The sequence below is a fragment of the Eublepharis macularius genome, chromosome 11 (assembly GCF_028583425.1).
Source record: "Eublepharis macularius isolate TG4126 chromosome 11, MPM_Emac_v1.0, whole genome shotgun sequence".
In the NCBI taxonomy this organism is placed as follows: domain Eukaryota; kingdom Metazoa; phylum Chordata; class Lepidosauria; order Squamata; family Eublepharidae; genus Eublepharis; species Eublepharis macularius.
In genome coordinates, this window is record NC_072800.1 from 54,111,698 (window position 1) to 54,126,372 (window position 14,675).

Here is a 14,675-nt window from a genome sequence, read left to right on the forward strand (position 1 = left end):
GATACCCACTGTAAGTCATTTCAGTGATGCATCTTACTGTACAGGAGCAAAGAGGAGAGGGACCGTAAATGATGGTGTGCTCAACAGCTAGGGTGCTTTAGTGACTTCACCGTGAGCCTGGGGGATATGTGCCTTCATTGATGTTTGAGAAGGTTCTCACAAAAATGGCCACAAATTGTAAAATATGAGTTATGAAAAACTTGAGCTGGCCATGGCTCTGCAGCACAAACAGCTATTGTGCAGATGCAAAGCTGCTTGGCACTTAAGGCACACTTCACAACAACATTGAGGTGATCCAGAAAGATGGCTTGGCTTGCATGTGTAAGTAGACTTGGATCATGTTTCACTTGACTGGCCATCACATTTGCATTGAAGCCCTCAGCAATGCATTCCTGGTATTTTAGAAGACAGACCACCCTTGAAATGGAGCTTCCCTTGCTAGCAGTTAGACCCCCTCCTCACACTGAGGGGCAGTTTATAGATACGAAATCATAAACACAAGGCACTGCCAGGCCTGAAATAAAACAAAACAAATGCCAGCCAGGCAAGAGTCTGGAAAAATATTTTAGAGGGGAGGCAGAGCGGCTGACTAACTAATGGCCCCCTTTATGCCCCGGAGAGATGCATAATTTAGGACAATGGGTCTTCCAAGAACACCTGACTGATTTCATCCATGCCCTGCCTCACTTCCCTTCACCCATGTACCCTGATTAAGCACCACCTAACGCTATTCATCAAACATGGTAGCTTTTTCCATCTAGTACTCAAGGGTCATCGAGCACCATTTATAACCATAGTCCATCTCAGGTAGACCCATTAATCCTCTCCCAACTCCTTATCCACCTCTGGAAAACCCATTAAGTCATTGTTTGGGGGGCTAAGACATCAGCTTGCCACAATGAGCATTTTGCCCTATATCTGGACTCCCTAGCCATCAGTGAGTGTGTATGCATATTTAGATCCAAACACAAGGCCCCCCCCCCCGCTTCAGTCCATTTGGGCCTTCTCTTCTTCTCTGTGAAACACCGGTCGTTCTGCTGCTGCCTCCATGGACCTCTGTCCTCAAGAATGGTAACCATCCCTTTCCCAAAAACTGCTTTTTCACCTTCTCCTCCCTGATTTCCTCTTAGTTAGCCTTGTATGTGTGCTGTCTGTGATTTTTGTACATTTGTCCTTTTCTCTTTTAATTAAAAAAACCTTTCCAGTTGAACATCTGGCTGGTTCATTTTGAGAGTTCCCTTAAGGGAATAATCCCTGTAAACATAGCTGGAGAATCCCAGTTACCCCCTCTCGCTTCATCTCTAGGAGACTGGCTATTTGGGTAACACACTTAGCTTTCAGTCTCTTTTAGATACATTGCTACAAAAGAGTATTTATTCCATGTACTGCATTCATTTAAATTGTGCTTAATAGCAAAGGATCATGGAATTTAAATACGGTTTATGGCATCCTTATTTTTAAACATGGTTGCAGAACACTGCAGTGATTCTGACTGGTAATTTGGAGTTTGCCAAGTTCTTCTTGCCTCCTGTCCCCGCGATTACTATATATGCAGCAGTCATAGGCTAACAGCCATTCAATTAGCCCTAAAAGATTGATCCAAATAATGATTTTCACACTGTCAAGGAAATTATAGCTCAGGCTAAAGCTTCTATCCAATCAAAGACAGACAGATCAGCTTTGGGGCAAATCAGAAGCCTTGATTTATGCTTAGCTGGATTTGGCTCTTTGCCCAAACTTTAAGAGATACATTCCTAGGCTCTCCTTTATACCCATAAATTCTATTTTCTAAAATTCACTAGGCTGATAAAAAGATGATAACATTCTTTGTTTTAAGAATTACTTCCAAACATCTTATTCTTGGGTGAAAAATGAGAAGTTTGACCCGATAACAGAAGTATTCAAATGCCTGTCTTTGTGGGTGGAGATGAGGTGCCACAAGGAGCATAAATAGGCATTCCACACCTTCTTTGTTCACACTGAAACTTGGAGCACTGTACCTGTTCTTCAAAGGAGGAGGAGGGCAGAGAAGGTAAGACTAGGAGTGCTTGCTTAGCAATGCACCTGTTAGAAGAATCCTCTGACCTTTAGAGTCAAATTACTTATTAAAGCACAGAAAGAAAGAGCTGAAAGGCATCTAGCGGGGAAAGAGCAGAACAGCACCGCTTGCTAAAGAAAATAGCCACTAGATATAATGTTGTCCTTTTCTATTTGTTCAGCTAACTTGACTAAGGATGAGAACTTGTTTTTAGATTTATGTATATGTGCAGTGTTTTAAGAAAGAGGTATAACACTTTTCAGCCATTTCTTTCCATTCCTCATCCACCAATAGCCTTGAATATTCTGCCTTCTGATTAGCAAATACTGCTAATCAAGTTGTATTTCTTCTCTACCAGTTCAAAGTCTGAATCAAATTAGCACTACAGTTGGTCTAATTCTTTCCTGGTTTTTCCACACCCACAGTTTAAAGGAACCAATTTATTTTCCCATACACTTTATTTTCCATTTCTGTCTATTAACAATCAATCTATATTATATATTTTTATCATGCTCTTAATCTAAAGGCGATATGCATAGGTGGAGGATTTGATTCCGACTGGGTCCCTCCCCACAACTCAGTACTTGCTTCCTTATTTATGCTGCTGCTAGAAGTAGCAATTGCATGATAGAAAAATGGTTTATCTGGGTCTATGTTTTTGCCTGCTTAAATTGCTCCTTGGCCTCAGAGATCATCAACCACCCAGTCTTTGCAGTCTACATTGAGAACAAAACCAGATTCAAAATGTCCCCCTGTTCATTTCCCCTTGTATAAAGGTTTAGGATCAGTGAGCTATCTGAAAATCATCCCCTTTGGGGTTTCAGTAGAATATAATTACACATTGACATATTTAGAACTTTGGCATCAGGGAATTTTTCACCATTGTTTCCAAGAAGGTATTTAACGAACTTCCTTTCAAGTTACATACATTTCCTCACTGACAGCATAGGTCATATTTATATAGTCCACCTTTTTCAAGGTTGATTATGGAAGAGTCCTGCTTGATTTGCACAGCAGGTTCCCAATGATCCTAACTGAGACAGTTATTTTGAATATTCATGCCCCAAATACACAAGAGTAGCAGACTATGGTCTTTAAATAGACATCTTCTGCAACCAAGTTTAAGGTGCGGCAGGAGGTGGTCTTTAAAAAACAAAGGAGGGTATATGCAGGTGAGAGGTGCTCACCTTACCTTTTTGCATTTGCAGCCCCCTCTCCCCAGCCATTTCTCTCAACTAAGATCCCTTCCAATATCTGAGCCCATTTGAGAGACTAGCAGTCGGGGGGGGGCACATTTTACCCCTATGCTCCTTTTGCTGTGTGAATTGGACCACTTTGACCTGCTTTAAACATGATTCTGGGAGGGAGGGGGAGATCTTACTCATGCAGTCTTTCACAAATCTCCTGGCATCTCATTTAAACTAGATCTTCAGCAGTTCTGCATGTAGCTTCAGCATGCCAGAGATCCATGGTCCAGACAGACAGGCGTTGTTTCAGTGGGCTCTTGTTGCACAAGCCGCAGCACTGCACAAAGGGCAGTGCAGTTGGAACTAGGGGGGTGTTGGGTATATCAGACATCACAAGTTATCCTCACCTGCCAGCGTCATAAGAAATCAGGCCTTTATATGTGATAAGGGCAGACCCAGATCTGATGCTGCCATGTATGCTTTGAGCCTAGATTGGGATACTTATCAAAATGTGATTCAGGCATATTATAATGTGGATTATCCAGCTGTCGATTGGGGTCACTATCTTCTTCTCATGAATCTGAGAAAAGGGGTGGAACAAAGATGTAGATCTATGCTTACATTTTAAGCAAACACACACTTTACCACCACCACCCCCATTCAGTGACCAAGCAAGCAATCCACAGCTAACATTGTAGGACAGTTGTGTGAATTGTTCCTTGGGCTGCTGAGAAATCATTTCTCAATCCATAGACCGTCAAATGGAGTGAGTAAGGCATCAAAGACCCATAATTCTCAACTATTTAAGTTGCTTTAACATTGGAACAAATGGCGTTAATCAGAACTGTTTGCTATCAAGGCAGAAAGAATATTACAGAATAAACCTGCAGGCAGAATTGGAATATGCTCACTCATGAATAATTGGATGCTTTTTATATAGCTCAGATTGCTTTTAGTCTTTAAACATTCTTAATGTCTGAGTTTCAGTCATCTATTTCTATCCTTCCTAATCTCCAAGCAAGTGTAATCCTCAAGAATATTTATTTATTTAAAACATTTCTCTGCTACCTTTCCAACCAATTCAGGTTCCCCAAGTGGCAAACATTTAAATATTAAAAAGGGAATAGCCAAATAAGCCAACATAAAATTCCCATTAAATACTTGTTGCTAAAATAAATGAGCATTCTCTCATAATATCTTAATTTTGGCCAATTTGTCTTCTCAAACAAGTTAGTAAATTTCCAGAATATGGTCTTGTTTTAAGAATCTCCACAGGACTAGAGTTCCACAGATGGTGCTGGTGACTCTTTTTGTAGCCACTTTTACTCTAAATGCAACCTCAGCATGGCCAATTACTTCAAAGAGCTTTCCTATCAAAAATTCAGACAAATAACAGCAAGCAAGTTAGGCTTTGTCAAAGAGGAATTCTAAGAACACAGGGCCAGAAGAAAAGGGGGTAGCCAGGGAATCATTTTATTCAATGAGGCTTATTCCCAGGACAGTATAAGGCTTGCACCTTACAGTGCAATCCTTAAGAAAGTTGCATTTAAGTGTAGAAGGGTATAACTCTGTTTAGGATTGCACTGTTCTCTTGTACTAATCTTCATTGAAATGTGTGGGACTTAAGTTGAGTGGGCATTAAGTTGTCCTGAAGGGCGGTATATAAATCGAATGTTATTATTATTATTAATATTACCTCAGAAGAAACAGGAGTAGCATCAGGTGTTTGTATGATTGTAACTTTAAGGCAAAGTCTTAAAAATCACAGTGCATCCCAACTTTAAAATGTTTTAAATATAGAACATGTTATATTTTCTCCCATGATCATTTACACAATTACCTTGTGAGGTAGGTTAGGCTTGAGTAAGAATGACTGGTTCAAAGTCCCCCAGCAAGCTTCCAAGGCAGAGTGGGGATTTGAACCTGGGTCTCCCAGATTGTATTCTGGGACTTTAACCACTACACCACAGTGGCTTACATGGGATAGCTGCTGTTGAACAGTAGCAAGCAGCCAGACCTGGTCAAGTCATGCAAGTTGGTTGGTAGCAAGTTGGATCATCGATGCTGCTGGGCTTGGCCCCAATGAGTCCTCCCTTGAAGGCCAAAACAGCCCTTGAAAGGACCCTGCCTTTTGCTGACAGAAACTAAGGCTGGCAATATTGTTGTGGTTGCCTAGCAACTGCCACAGAGGGCTATTATATTGTGTGGTTTTAATTCCCCCCCCCCCCCGCCCCCTACTAGGTATGTGTGATTTCAGATTCTTCTTCAAACATAGGCCTTTTTCAGATTTGTAGAAAGATCTGTCTGGTCTGCACATGGCTCTAGTCTGAAGATTTAAGTATCCACAGATGGGGCCATGTTAAGAATCAGATATATTGATTGTTGTTGAATAATTCTTTTAAGGGCATTCTCATACTGAATCACTGAATGTTCTTCCACCTAACAATTATCACTTTCTTTTTTGCACTAACAATGGTCAAACTTTCAAATGGTCAAATAGAGACACTCAAGAGCTTCACATACCAAAGTGTGGCAAGCAACCCTTAGCATCTGATGGTTCCTTTTCAGTGTGATCAAAAAAATCACACAATTCCACAGCTATGTTTTATTATTTAGCCAATGGTAGATTGTTGTATGCCATCATTGTTTCTTCTTGCTCATTGTCATTTTGAAAACTGAATAATCCTACTGTTTTTTCCTCCTCTTAGCTTTAGCCATGGAGAAGAGCTTAGTATCTGTATTTCTTTTGATCCTCGCTGTCTCGCATACATTGGCTAAAGATGCTACAACAAAAGATGGGAAAAGGGATACAAAAGAAGCCACCAAACCGAAACTACCTCAGACACTCTCCAGAGGTAAAAATATGCTAGTTCATGCTTTTGTCTGTTTTAATTCACCATATATTATTAGTCTAGAATTTTAATACTCTGATCCATCTAAAGAAAATTATTTCAGGCATATACTACCAGATACTTACGTTTCTTAACTGATTATTGCCTTTATTATATTCAGGGCTTTTTTCAATGGGTACACACTGGTAGCCATTAACTACAGAAGGAGTTGGTGGGGGGGTTCCTTCAATGGGAATTAATCTAAAATTCACAAATAGATAAAGTTAATTCATTTCAATTCCAACTTTCTAAGAACCTCTTATGTTTAATTAAAACAATATTTTAACACTTTCTCAAAAAAAAGTGACAGACTAATAAAAACCAGATTTGACAATTCATTTTTAAAAAATTAGGATTGCTTTTCTTCAAAAACCGTGCTTGTTTCTGCTTAGTTATGAAATTAACACCTTTTCAATAACAAAGCATTTAAAAATTAAATTCCATTTATAAATTTGCTTCAGGCTGGGGTGATTATCTTATCTGGACTCAGACTTATGAAGAAGCTCTCTTCAAAGCCAAGTCAAAGTAAGTTCATATATCTCCAAGAAGTGTTAAAATAGCACCACCTTGTGCAACTTGTGTAGTTTTCCTCTCACGTTGCTTTTAGCCACTGTCAATGAGAAACATTTGGAAATCTCTTTAAGATTTAATATAACAAGTTAATTTCCCCCTATGTTCTGAAGTAGAATGTCTTTTTCTTTTCAGCAACAAACCCATAATGGTCATACACCATTTGGAAGACTGTCCTCATAGTCAAGGTACAATTATTTCTATTTTTGGAATGGATTTAAGCAAATCATTTCTTATTTAAAATTTCCGGAAAGACAATGCAACCCCTGCTCTTAACCCATTGTTGAAAGTAAACTATTGCAAGGAACAGAGGAGTGGAGATCTCCACCTACATTTTATCTTGCTGTGTATTTTCACAGATGAATACCTGAGAGAATATGTTCGGCCCCACACATATTTGGAATTTGGGGGCAGGGTTTCTACATCAGAGGGTGTGGCTTTCAGCCAAGTTTCAAATTCCAGCATCTCCTTTTAGAAGTGAAACATTGGCTGCATTTTTCAAAGTAGTGTGCCCAAGGTCCAGTTCCAGGAGGAACAAAGTAGACAATTCACAAGTATGCCCACTTGATGGAGATTCTATCCCACCCGTTTGTTTCCAGGATTACACATGGAGAGTTCCTGACAATTGTTAGGGCTTGTAACAACGATTGGTCTATACCATTTTCAGTGCTCCCAATTTCTTTTTTTCTCCAAGGAGTAATTTTTAATTTTTTCCCCATCTTAGCATTGAAGAAAGTATTTTCTGAACACAAAGAAATACAGAAGTTGGCTGAGAAATTTATTCTCCTCAATCTTGTTGTAAGTTTAAGTGATATTTCATTAACTGCCCTATTTTTAGTACTCTTTAGTAATTATTATTTTGGGCATAAGAGGTTATAAATACATAGAAGTATTTACTTCACCATGTGTTGCTCTCATTGACACTCAAACAACATGTACTTATCAAAATATGCATGCATCCTTCCTATAAGTTAATGGGCATGTTTGGTACACAGTTTTCTTATATGAAGATTTATCATTAGTAAAAAAAATGTAAAAAGCCATATTTTGTATACTAGAGCACTAACTAACCTTGGCCCATGGTTTAATGGAAGTGTATGTCTAGCCTCTGATTATCGTAACTTAAATGGCAAGACTAAAATAGTTGATTATGTAGTTTAAAGGGTAAACCATACAGGATTTTTAATTTTCTATTTGTATTTTAGTATGAAACCACAGACAAACATCTCTCACCTGATGGCCAGTATGTTCCCAGAATCATTTTTGTAGGTAAGTATTAAGATTCAGAAATACCTGCTTGAAAAACTGGTTCCAGTGTACTGTTATATATACACATACCAGATGCATGATATCAAATAGCAAGACTTATTGTAGAATAAAGTTTCCTCACATCATTCAGCATGAATGGAGAAAAACAAAATGGTAAACTGTAGGTATGATTATTTACTTCATCACTTAATGTGAAAAAACACCCTTTCACATTTATTTATGGCATCAAGGAGAAAATGCAGGGCAATTTGTTTCTACCAGCCAACATCTAATAATCTCGTTGCATGAGTCCAATGTGCATTATGCCAAAAAGCATAATTAATTGGTGTTTCAAATTGTTCCCTATGGTACCTGTTCATATTTTCTCATTGACTGTATAAATAAGTGTGAGAGAGTCATTTCTCGGTGACAGTGTAAATGTGCCCATAAGCTACATTGCTCTTCTGGCCCATCAACTGGAAAAGTCAAAACAAGCCCATCAAAAGTCAGGCAGCTTCTTCCTGAGATGGCTGTCGCTGTCAAAGTACGCATGCCACAGGAGCCTAATTATTGGTCTGTTGCCATTTTTTTTAAGACAAAAAAGAAGCTGGGTGGAGCAAATAGGATCAGGACCATGGCATGGGGCTACATTAATCTTTGCTTCTGCCATTTTCCCAATAGAAATCCCCTCCTTATTTCTTCAGTGTAACTCATCCAAATTTCCCAACATTTCTGAAAACGTTCTGCATGGTGAATAACTATATCCAAATGGCTCATACCATAGAGACCACAGTCTTGGATAGGAATTTAAAGTGGACAGTGTGTGTGGTACATTTACATGTGCAAGGATTTAATGCACTGGCTGCATTTGCCAGGTTATATAACAGAATCCATGCCAATTTCTGTCTTCAGTACTGTAACACCAATTAGAATCGCTGTTCAAACCATACACAATTGTACATGTAAAGTGGATAGAGTTCTCTTTCATCAACTTGGAAGAACCAGAGAATACATAAAATGTATTAAGACGAGCCTGGGTTTGTGTGGAGGGATCCATGCTAATTTCTCATTAGTCTAGGTTGCATTTTCATTGTGGGGAAATGGGGTTTTTCAGCACTCATAGCATCAAATGGGGTTCACAACAAACCCCATTTCCATCCTGTTAGGCCCATCACAGCTCTAGCCAAGCACAAACACAGGACATCTTGGTTGCATGACTGTCACAACACCTACTGGATACTTCACATAACATTATGCCCCCCCTTCCCCCATCCTTCCATGCCCACAGAGGTATTTGTAGTTCAGAATGGTTTTCTGTGTGTGTGGGAGGCAATACAAATTTTGAATTTTTCTTTGAGATATGTGCACCTATTCCCAGGTTCTCTCTCTTTTAAAAGTAGACACTAACAATGCAATTGTATACACTTTCATATCCTTCAAAGTCCAGTCTTCAATGGATGTAACCATTTAGGAATGCACTGCAATTCATCTCTTGCATGATTTTAAGAGCATCCCTAAGTGGTAGCCTTAGGCCCCTGTTCATTCCCTCCCCACACACACACCATTTGCAGTCTGTTCATCTATATGTGTGGGGGGGGGGAGGTGGTATCTGCAGATAGCAGAATAATGTGGGATTAGCCATGTGGAAAAAAATCTTGATTATGCATAGTGGGCACAAAAGTAGACGCTATTTGCATTGAAACCAATTACATTGCTTTTAACTAGAAATAAATAGTTTTTACTCCTTCCCTTCTCCAGATCCTTCACTGACAGTTAGAGCAGATATTACTGGAAGATATTCCAATCGCCTCTATGCTTATGAACCTACAGATATTCCACTGTGTAAGTATTTTCTACTTTGTATTGGCGCATCCAGCATATCTTTAGAATGGACAGGTATCCATTATTCTACAATAAAGGTTCCATTCTTATCTACTGAACAATGCATTGGCCCTATTTTCCAGTTTGGGTAAATCACACCATTACAAAAATGTATTTGGCCGCATTTCTAGCTAGTGCATTGTGACATGTATACATCTCTCTTCACCTACAAAATTATCAGGTGGCATTAAGCAAGGAATTCCCAAACTGTAGCCCTCATTTGTATACAGAGAGAACAATGGTTACCTGCTTTACTATCTATCGTATTTTAATCCAGCCCTTCACCCAAGGAGCTAAGGATAGTGAATCTGGTTCTGCCCTCTTCTATTGTATCTTCATAATGACCTGTGAGGTAGGCTACACTGAGAGCACGTAATGGGCCTAAGATTACCCAGTGAATTTCATAGCTGAGTGGGGGTTTGAACCCTGGTCTTCCTGTAATCATTATATCGTTTTGGCTTAGTTTGTTCTTGTTGTAAGGGGTTGTTCACAGAACAATCTCTTGCCTTCTCCATTCCCACTGGAGCCACTGGTACCAGTGGCTGCTCTTCTGGGTTGGGGGGGATCTGAATAAACAGAGTAAGATGTGGCCCAGGAGACTTCAAAATGAGGAGAAATTAACAGAAGTAATTCCTTCCACAAGAGCTTGTGTTTGAGTGTGTGTGGGAAGAGTAATTTTGTTCCCTTTTTGTTAAAAGTGTATGTGTGTGATTTCAGTGGATTCACCCCATGTTGCATCCCATGCTGCCAAGTCTCTCCCTAATCCTCAGAAACAGAGTTCAAGAAGCTGCAATGGGGACATGGAGAAATTTGCTGTGAATTCATACAATTCACACAGTTGGTCAAATCCAGTCCATAACATAATTTGTTAAACTAAAATGGTCACAGTAATTTTATCAGAGATACACAACTTAAAACATTTCCTGTATCATCTTATGCAACGTAGAAGAATTAGTTTAGTTTCGTTTAAAAAATGGTTTAAAAGAAAAGGATGCGGAGGTTGACAAGTGTGAAGATTGAATTACTGCTTAGGATCAAACTAAACATTACATGTGACACGAGTCAGGACAGGGGTGCAGTGCCTGACCTGACTCTTAGTCACATACATGAACTGAATAACCACCTTAAGAGTGCTCTGGTTTGACTCCAGAGCTCTGAGGTGGGGGCGGGGGAGGGGAAGAGGCAGCTTCAAGCTTCCCTCCTGCTCCATTTTCACCAGCAGAAATGGCTGCACAGGAACTGTTTGCCCCTTTCTCTGTCTCAGGATGCCTCCAACCTGACTCATGTCACATTTAATATCTAGTTTAGCCTTTAATCTTCAGGATCCAGGATCCACAAATCAGAATTTCTTTTTAAAATCGGATGTAACCTTATTAACATAATTGGGGTTAAGGACTACTTCTCAAAAATATGACTGCCACATGGTGATTTATCACTAGTTTACCTCCAAGCCACTGCCAGGCATTCCTGTGGCAGCTTTTGTATCAAACATAAACCACATGGGTGGAAGGAATCCAATCCTCATAATGACCAATTCACAACATGTCTAAGTTCAGGTAGCATCCATATAGAATGAGTAGTATGAGACATCCTTAGATTAGCTTGAATCTATTTACTTGAAATGAGAATTGGTCTTTTTCTGCGACTGTACTTGTGATGGAAGTAATGCAAGAGCATTCCGTTTCATTAATTTGGAACCACAGGAAGAGAAATACTTCCATAAAACTCATTTCTTAGTAATTCTGTACAAAAAAGTAACTCTGGATTTTTTTTCTAGTGTACTCAAACATGCAGAAAGCACTGAAGCTGCTGAAGACTGAATTGTGAAGAAGGAAAACAGACTAGCTAGTACATCTCCCCCTTCTAATTCAAAACATATTCTCACGAGAGAATATACAAGTTTGTCATAGATATGCATATCAACTCAAGCAATGCATAACTAACAGCTTGATGGTGTTATAAAGACTGCTTTGTACAATGTGGCGTTTTAAGTATTGATTGTTTTTATAAACTAAGCATAGAAAAGCACTGTATGCTCTTTTCTGCAAATCGGGAAAATAAAACTATTTCATTGTGTTTACAGAACCACTATTTGTTTCGTATTATGATTTTGGACAGAACCACCTCTATTGTTTCCCAGGAAGAAGTGGCACAGATAAAAAAGATCCTGGGAAAAATTTTGCTGTAAATAAAAGATGTGATGACATATAAGAGCAGAGAAGATCAGTGTTAGAAAACTAAATTTAGAAAATTGAGTGTGTATGACAGTAGGCATTGGCAGGGGGGAGTGACAAGCGAGGCTGGGGTGCAGAGAATGAAAGACTGGCAGGCACTGGGGGAGGAAGAATGAGAGACAAAAAGGCAGAGAAAGTAGAGGTGGGAGAGAAGGGAGGAAGTAAAGGCAGAGGGAATGGGATGGCCACTCCTACAAGTTCCTTGCAGGTTCCTGCTTGTCTAAAGCGAGACCGGAGACCTACTTTTAAACATCACTCTGGCCTGCTGACATATATATTCTCACTGTTCTTCCTAAAGGAATCAATAGCAGCTTATGACAAATGCCCCCCCCCCCCCCGTAATTTAAATATACCAAAAACTAATCTTGGCTTGGTTCTAAATCCAGTAGGGCTTCCAGCTTTGTATCTAGCTCAGTTTAGGGGCTTCAATTGTCAGCCACGTTTCTCCTACTCTGCCCTCCTTGTGCACAAAACCTCTGGCCACACTCATGGAGAGTGGAAAGAAAGCTTGGTTTCTGATGTTACAACTGGCAGCAATATTCCTCCCAATCTTTCCTCCCTTCTTACCTTATCATGGGCTAGAAGCATTTTTCTCCCAGCTCTGCACAGGTACTGGCTGGGATTTTTAAAGTAAGACCAAAAATATGGACAGCAGTAAAGTGAGGCTCAGGTGAGGCACATTAGTGCTGTTACGCATATACTTCCCCCCTCAAAGAGCCCCTCACTCCACCACCACATTATTTACATGTTAATGGGAGGTTGCCTGTCTTTCTTTCCCCTACTATGGATAATAGCAGCTGGTATTGTGAGGGTGGGGAAGAGATGGATTTATCGAAAGAGAAATAGTATGGCTGTTTCTAACATAGTGAGAACTCAGACCAGCACTCATCTATCACATCCTGTCTGGTTTGGCCCTGATTTCTCTTTCTCTACATGTTGCTGATTGCTGTGCATGCATATTAAGCATGGCAGACACATTCCATCGCTTGGGGGAAGAATGTGGCCATTTTACATTCATCGCTGCCAGAGCTTACCTCTATTGTACGCCCCCCCCAAAAGTTTGCCTCTTATTGCACTGAGTTGATGTCACTATGAATAAGTGTGAAATTTGCTATCTCCCACCCCTGTACTTCTTACATATGAGAGTATTCCAGCTAGAAACTTTACTCTGTGCCTAGCAGATGCAACCCAGAACACAACAAAATAATGGCAGTGATTAAGAGCCCCTGCCCCAGCTCCCGGGTAGTTAGCTAGTCATGTGATCAGTATAAACAGTTTGTAAAGACAGATCTGAGTTTAGTCCTTTTTTGGTGTACACATCTTTTTGTCACTCTGTAGATTGGAAAACATTGCAGCCAGTTGTCTATCTGTTGAGTTACTGTCCATGTTCTCCTCTTCCCACCCCCCTTCAATGAAACCAGAAAACAAAGAATGATAGCAGCAGCCAGATCCAAATGTTTTCAAATATTACCTGTCAGTTTTTCCAAGCACAAATTAGATCTAACACATTAAAGAACAGAGTGCATTTGGACGGAGTTTTGAAATAGCTAAGGTCCATCTGCACATCCTTGGTACAAACCAAATACTTAATCAGTGACTAGGGTTGCAAACTGTCCTGGAGAAAAATGTCCTGTCCCTTTAATTAGATGAGTTTTTTTTTTAGTCTGCATCTCATGAAAAGCTTCAGCTTCCTATTTCTACACATTAAGCCTCTACTACAGGGCATTTTTCTCTAGGCCTGGGCAACCCTGCTCATGGCCACACACTTCAGTGACCATTTCTCCTGCATTAAGATAAAATGATTGCTTGAAAAACAAGAAAATGTAGTCCATTAAACAATGGCAAGACCAGAGTTCAGTCTTTCTACCTTGCTTAGTTTTAGCTAAATCCACTCCTGTCACACAGCAAGTGTTCTGTCAGAATAGAGAACCCTTCATATGGCAAGTGGGAACAGCATACATTGAAATGACTGCATGATGTGAAACCCTGTTTTCCATGAGTTACAACCCCACCAAAGTCTCCATTACCTCACAGGATGTCTTAATTTACATGAATCTGCTGAATATTTAATGTTTGGCTTGTCTTCTTTTTGTTACATTCTACACAAGAACTTGTAAACCAATAACTTGTAACCAAAGCATGGTCATCTATTAAATATCAGCATCACAGCTGTTTAAGTATTAATGTTGTATACTACTTTTCCAGAATCTCTCAAGGTAAGTAGATAGGCTTAAGGCTATCATCGTGATAGACCTATCCTCAATGAATCCCCTTTTAATGCTACATATTCGAGTAGCCATTACTATCTCCTGTGACATTCAGTTCTACAATTATCCCTTGTAAACAATTTTAATCATCAGCATCTGGGCTTACTTCATTTCTACGGTCCTTGAAAACAAAGTTTTCTTACTTGCAGAAAGCTTACTTCCAGCTTATAAGTGGCACCCATATTCAATACTTATGGAACTATATTGCCCATGCACCAGCTTATGTTCCTTAGATGGCCTTCTCCTAGTAGGGATCCTCCGCTAGGATTGTCCCATATAGCTATTTCTGGTACAACAACCCTACCAGAGTGGATGGATGCGGAAGGCCCCTTTCACTTGCTGAATTCTGAAGGCATGCA

General features: G+C 39.8%; 1 protein-coding gene across 1 annotated transcript; it reads left to right on the forward strand.

Annotated features, from left to right (window-relative positions):
* The first annotated feature begins 1,954 nt into the window (after positions 1-1,954).
* On the forward strand, positions 1,955-11,900 carry AGR2 (anterior gradient 2, protein disulphide isomerase family member). Its single transcript, XM_054991517.1, has 8 exons — positions 1,955-2,032; positions 5,934-6,080; positions 6,578-6,641; positions 6,822-6,874; positions 7,411-7,484; positions 7,892-7,955; positions 9,693-9,776; positions 11,593-11,900. The coding sequence occupies exons 2-8, from the start codon at positions 5,942-5,944 to the stop codon at positions 11,640-11,642; spliced, it is 528 nt and encodes a 175-aa protein (XP_054847492.1). The 5' UTR covers positions 1,955-2,032; positions 5,934-5,941; the 3' UTR covers positions 11,643-11,900.
* The last annotated feature ends 2,775 nt before the right edge of the window (positions 11,901-14,675 follow it).

What these genes read in the sequence shown, in the direction of transcription:
- AGR2 (XM_054991517.1), top strand. Translation starts at nt 5,942, where the DNA reads ATGGAGAAGAGCTTAGTATCTGTATTTCTTTTGATCCTCGCTGTCTCG. An exon ending in ACCTCAGACACTCTCCAGAG is followed by an intron (nt 6,081 to 6,577) that starts GTAAAAATATGC and finishes AATTTGCTTCAG; the next exon opens with GCTGGGGTGATTATCTTATC. An exon ending in TCCCAGAATCATTTTTGTAG is followed by an intron (nt 7,956 to 9,692) that starts GTAAGTATTAAG and finishes TCCCTTCTCCAG; the next exon opens with ATCCTTCACTGACAGTTAGA.